This window comes from Eulemur rufifrons, chromosome 23 (genome assembly GCF_041146395.1).
Source record: "Eulemur rufifrons isolate Redbay chromosome 23, OSU_ERuf_1, whole genome shotgun sequence".
Lineage (NCBI taxonomy): Eukaryota > Metazoa > Chordata > Mammalia > Primates > Lemuridae > Eulemur > Eulemur rufifrons.
Window position 1 is genome coordinate 30,432,080 of NC_091005.1, and position 5,837 is coordinate 30,437,916.

Below are 5,837 nucleotides of genomic sequence, written 5' to 3' on the forward strand. Positions count from 1 at the left end.
TGCTTCTGCCCCTTGCCCTGGGCACTTCCTCACCTCCCTCCCCCTAAGCACTTTCTGGTCTTGAACACTAGACCCTGCTGGGTGAGTGGTGAGAACAATGAGGAAATAAATCGGCTCTTCCTGAAAGCCCTTGTCTCAGGTTACCTTGCTCCAGCAACTCTCCTCCTGTCCCCTATGTAAATGGCCCATGTCTAAACCAAGTTTGCAGTCATGACCTTTGCTTCTGGGAAAGGGGAGAACACAGGGCTGGAAGCATCTGTTTCCTCTGTTTTATTCCCAGTCATGTCCTGGTCCCTACCCAGACGGTGGTGATGGTCTTGCCACTAATTGGAGTGAATAACTTGAGCTTCAACTTCTTCCTGAGAGGAAGCTGGGAGGCCAGGGAAATTTTCAGGGACTGCCAAAGGAAGCTCTGGGGGAAATTCCCTGGCCAGTCCAAGAAGTGGAAGTGGGCCTTGTCGCACTGGAAGGAGGCCCAGGCTAACGTGTGGCCGAGCGCTCGTTTCACTGCGATGTGCAATTCATGTTCTGCAAACATCCGTTACGCATGTTTGCATTTTCTTGATTTTCATTTGGTTTGGTTTTCCCTGTTGTTAGTTTCCTGGACAAAATCCATCTAGGAGAGAGTCACACTTAGGAAACCCTGGCTGCATCTTTTGCGCAGGTGTATATGAATAAACCAGGCTGGCATATCATTCTGTATCTGAAAGGCAAGAGAAAATCTAATTTCTTTACATGATCTCTAAGAATCTGGTTTTACTCACGATCCTCCGCTTGCTGGTTAATGAGGGGAAGTAAATGTTTAGGCTTACCATTTTAAGATCTTGTTTGATCCAATAATTTAAATACTTCCATTAAATCATACTTAGTAAAGGCTCATTTTCAGAGTTGTCACCTGTCAGAGGAAGAGTTGGGGACCTAGGCAGTGTCCTCTGCTCTAGGATTTCCCAGGTGATACCTTTTATCCAGGTCACTACCTGTCCTACTGTGGTTAGAAGCTGACTGTTCTTGTGTCGGTCTTCAAGTGATGCTTTTTTTTTTTTTTTTTTTTTTTTTGAGACAGAGTCTCACTCTGTTGCCCGGGCTACAGTGAGTGCCGTGGCTTCAGCCTAGCTCACAGCAACCTCAAACTCCTGGGCTCAAGCGATCCTCCTGCCTCAGCCTCCCAAGTAGCTGGGACTACAGGCATGCGCCACCATGCCCGGCTAATTTTTTGTATATATATATTTTAGTTGTCCATATAATTTCTTTCTATTTTTAGTAGAGACGGGGTCTCACTCTTGCTCAGGCTGGTCTCGAACTCCTGACCTCGAGCGATCCACCCGCCTTGGCCTCCCAGAGTGCTAGGATTACAGGCGTGAGCCACCGCGCCCGGCCCAAGTGATGCTTTTTAGCTCACTCACCTGGGATGTTCCTTGAGTGCTGGGCCCCATCTATCCCGCCTCTGTTGGCACTGTGCTCTCCTCCAAGATCCATGATTCCCAGGTGTTTGCAGCCTGGGTTGTCCACTAGGCCACCTCTTGCAAGCTCCTTACCCAGACTTTTAGCAACTTCTTGTTCTCACCTCTACCACAGGGGAGCCAGGAAAGCTAACTAGCCCCCAGGCACAGCCAGCAATAGTCCATGGAGCTCTTATAAGTAAATTGGAAAAAGATGTCCCCAGAAGGTGGAGGATTTAGAAAAAGGCACCACTTTTCCAAGATGGATGTGGCAGTGATCGGAGGGAGCCTGTTCAGACTGGCTTAGGAGAACCAGCGGTCACATTTTCAGGAACTTTAGGAGCCCAGTTTTTAAATACAAACATTAATAAAATTAAATTGTATAAACTTATAGTTAAATTATATCAAAATGTATCATTTCCTAATTATTTTACTACCTTTTACTTTTATTTATACCTTTGAGATTACACACATGTTGCATCTGGATGGTAGCAATGCTGTATGATGATGTCATGTTGCGCCTCTCTTCCCAGTTCTGCATTCAGTGCAGCTGTGTTGGTGTGGAATCTGGAAGTCAGCTGTGATGGGAGTAGTTACACCACAGAAATCAGCAAAGGATACACGTCAGGGCTTGATTTATTATTTTGTTGATTGTCTAGGCTCAAGAAAGAAATGTAGGAAATGTTAATAATGCAGATTAAATTCACAAGTGTGTGGTCCCTGTAGCCATTACATTGTGAATAGTGAAAAAAATAAGGGAATATTCTTTCAATATTTAAAAACTTATTCAGCAAATTGACTCAGGTCATTGACAAATGGGTGAAGACCCAGTTCCAGCCAACATTCCTGTTTGGTATTTCATTGTCTTCTTACTCGTTAACATAGAGGAAAATGTGGAGGAAGGTGTATGTTGGGACTACACTCATCCACTAGTTGCAACCATAGGGCTATCAGCACACCGCTGCAGGCTGCCCTTGCCAGGGTACAGGACTTGCCATCTGGAGTTGGCCACCTTCCTCCCATGCCCATGCCCTTCACTGAGGACCTGCGTGCAATAATCTGTACAGCAGTACACTATGACCTTAACCTCATTCTACTGAATCATGCCAATTTTATGTTAATGTGCCTATGGCAGCCAGGAAACTGGCCTCCTCTCAGAGTCTTTTTTTCTATGTACAGTAAGTTTTGTCATACTTCCCAGAGTCTCATACAGAGAGTAGATGGCATCCTCTCTTACCTAACACACCTCTTTCTCTCTCTTTTCTCTTTTCTACCATTCCTGAAGGGTCCACATTCTACCACTACATGGCAAGTGAACTTCATGGTCTGGTGCCAGGGCTGGGAAGTCTATTTAGCTGGTTTCCAGGAGAATTCCAGAAACTGAGTGTACCAAATTTAGTTGTCATTTGGTAAAAGGGAGTGGAATGGGAAGGGGTGGGAAAAGAAATTTAGAGAATCTTCTCCTAAAATAATGGGTTAGTTTGTGGTGTATTTGCTTGAAGCACAATCCAATATTTGGATGTCAAAAACTATATCTGAACAACAGGACCAACTACATAATTTGCTGGACTCAGCAAAATGAAAACGTGGGGCTCCTCATTCAAGTTCATTAAGAACTTCAAGATGGCAACAGCAGAGCATTAAACTAAACGTGGGACCCTTCTGAGTGAGAGGCCCAGGCTGTGCCCCCAGGACACTGGCGCTACTGCACACTTTCTTTATCTCTTTGGAAATATTCGTAATTACCACCCCCTCTCCCACCTTAGGGCACATGGATGTTCTAGGTCAGCCAGGGAGTGAGTCACATACTGAAAAAGGCAAAAATGAAAAGCATATTCCTTGTTTTCCGCCCCCAAAGCACCCACCTTAATTACTTAAGCTTCCTAAATTGTGACAATTCCCTCTGGAGTCTGTGAAAACCAAGAGTCAAAGAAAAGAAAAGTGATGTTTCTTTTGCTCATTCATTTAGGTATTAAGAACCTGCTCTCCTCCCAGCCCACTCCAGGCCCCTGAGATTCAGTAGTGGGCAAAACAGACATATCCCTGTCCCCGTGAGGTTCCCTGCGTAGTGCAGAAAGTGAACACATGCACAGTTACAGACTGGGATATGGCAAGAAGATGGTTGTATGAGCAAGCCTTTGATAGAGCCAAAGAGATTGGCCTGGCCCAAGGGGGTGGGGGTGGGGAGGTTGGGGAGGATGGTCACAGAAGGTTTCTCTAAGTGATCTTAGACCAAGCATATTCCAGGCAGAGGGAAGAGCCCATGCTGTGACCATGACCCTCCCCTCTGCATGGCCCTGAAATGCCTTCAGGGTGATGGCCCCTCTCCTGGCTGCTCAAGGCTGGATCTAAGCTGCTCCTATCTGTGCCTTTTCAGATTCTCTGCTTCTGGGAAACAAAGAATTATCAGGACAACTGAAAATGACTAGGAAGAGGACATACTGGGTCCCCAACTCTTCTGGTGGCCTCGTGAATCTTGGCATGGACATAAGCGATGACAGGGTTTCGGGACTTAGCTATGTAAGTTGATCTTCTTGGCACCAAAACACCAGGCAACTCAGTTGACAGAATATTCTCAATGGTCATAAATAAGGTCAAAGAACTTTGTCCTATGTTATTTTCCTCTGATTTTTTCAAATAGACCTCAGGCTTCCACAATTAGATAAGTCATAATCCTTGGACACAACACACTTTTGTGATTCATGCATCCCTCTGTCTGTCAATCATCGATCCCCTGTATATCCACGTATATACTGTAATACGTGGTATTATAATAAGCACCTGAAAACCCATCACCAACACACCAGCTCGGACCTTGACAACTGTGTCCAGCTCTTGGTCTTCCCACATCTCGGTGCCCAACTGCCCCTAGCTGGCGTGACCGCTACTCTGAATCTCTTTCTGTCCGTCTCTTGCTGTGCTTTTAAAACAGTATTTGATATTATTTGTTCCATATAAAGTCCTAAAAATTACCTATCTTTTAATTTTAGCTGTCAAAAGGGTAACACGTAATATTTTGTGATTCACTTTTTACTTACTGATTTCTTTTTAGTAGATTAACCCCCAGAGGGTGACCTGGTCTCACATTCTGTGACTGACCGTGGCACCTTGTATCTCTATCTGCCGCATTTACTGCCAGGTAAAAATCCAGGGAGGTGGAGTGACCTGGCCGGAGTCACCCAGCAGGTGCGGGGCAGAGCCGGGCTGGGCCACTGCCCTCGGTCCCGCCGGGCCTGGGGGCCTTTCCTTAGGAGGCTGATGTGGAAGGAGCCACCTCCTCTGGGGCAGCAGGCCCAACATTCCCTCAGGGCAGTATTTATGAAAGTTGAAACTGGTGCCTCTTTGGTTTTTCTTTCCCAAGAAAACTTACACTGTCAGAGACAGCCCCTGGCGCGAGCAGGAGGGCGAGCCTGAGGCGGCGCAGAGGGCGGACGCGCTCCCCGGGGGCAGGTACGCCGCCGCCTGGAGGACCCTGGTCCCCTTCCGGCCCCGGCCCAGGTGAGTGCGGGCCTGCCTGGGGCAGCGATCCTCAACCTCACACCTGGACCTCTCGCAAAGGTGGCTCGCTATGTCCCCGCACGGCCCTGTCCCCCGCTGCAGCCAGGTCCCTGCAGAGCAGCCCGAGGCGCATCGGGGGACACAGGCATCACACGCACGCACGCACTCCACGGGGCGACCACAGAGCTAGACCCACAGGCGCAGCAGGGAGCAAGGCGGGCGTGCCCTTTGCCATCCCGGACCTCCCGTGGGGGAGAACCACGTAAACTCATCAATAGACCTGTCATTCCAGGCTGTTTGAGGGAGGTGCCATGAACACGTGTGGGCTGAGGGACAGAACAGTGACGTCTTGACGAGTTCTGCCTGACTTAAACTGAGTGAGGGCTGGAGGACAAACCAGAGTGGAGTAGGCAAGAGGAGCGGGGGAGAGTGACTGGGGCGTGGCGACAGCGCGTGCAGAGGCCTCCCTGCGCAAGGGACAGGTGACGCACCCAGGGGTGAGAAGGAGGCCTTGTGTGCTGACCGGCAGGGCATGAAACGAGGCCGTGGAGGCAGCCAGCGCCCGAGGAGCACGCAGGCCCCCGCAGGCCAGGTTAAAGACGTCAGCCTTCCTCCTAAGGGTAAGGGACAGCCCTGGAAAGAGCTAAAAACCCTGTCGTGTGAGCCTTAAATTTAAGACTTAAATACATTCAACTTACACTTGTCCAATAAATCGTAATTTAATGCGATCGTCCCCCAATTGCTTTCTGACTTAATACAGCCTTGCTTTCAGGGACCGCCACAGAATCGCACTCCCCAAGCAAGCCACGTTCATTTATTTGTCATTTCTTGACGAGACCTTGGTGCCCTTCTAGTCTGATGCTTCCGTGTCTCACCACCAAGAGTTCATTTTGTATCTGC

At 48.4% G+C, this 5,837-nt stretch overlaps 1 protein-coding gene across 1 annotated transcript in view; it reads left to right on the forward strand.

The window, feature by feature from the left end:
• Positions 1-3,839: 3,839 nt before the first annotated feature.
• Positions 3,840-5,837, forward strand: part of LOC138373830 (ATP-binding cassette sub-family C member 11-like) — a 78,395-nt gene continuing 76,397 nt past the window's right edge. The window contains exons 1-2 of the mRNA XM_069456427.1: positions 3,840-3,959; positions 4,801-4,937. Of these exons, the coding sequence (XP_069312528.1) occupies positions 3,861-3,959; positions 4,801-4,937 (236 nt within the window). The 5' untranslated portion in view covers positions 3,840-3,860. The remainder of the gene's footprint in view (positions 3,960-4,800; positions 4,938-5,837) is intronic.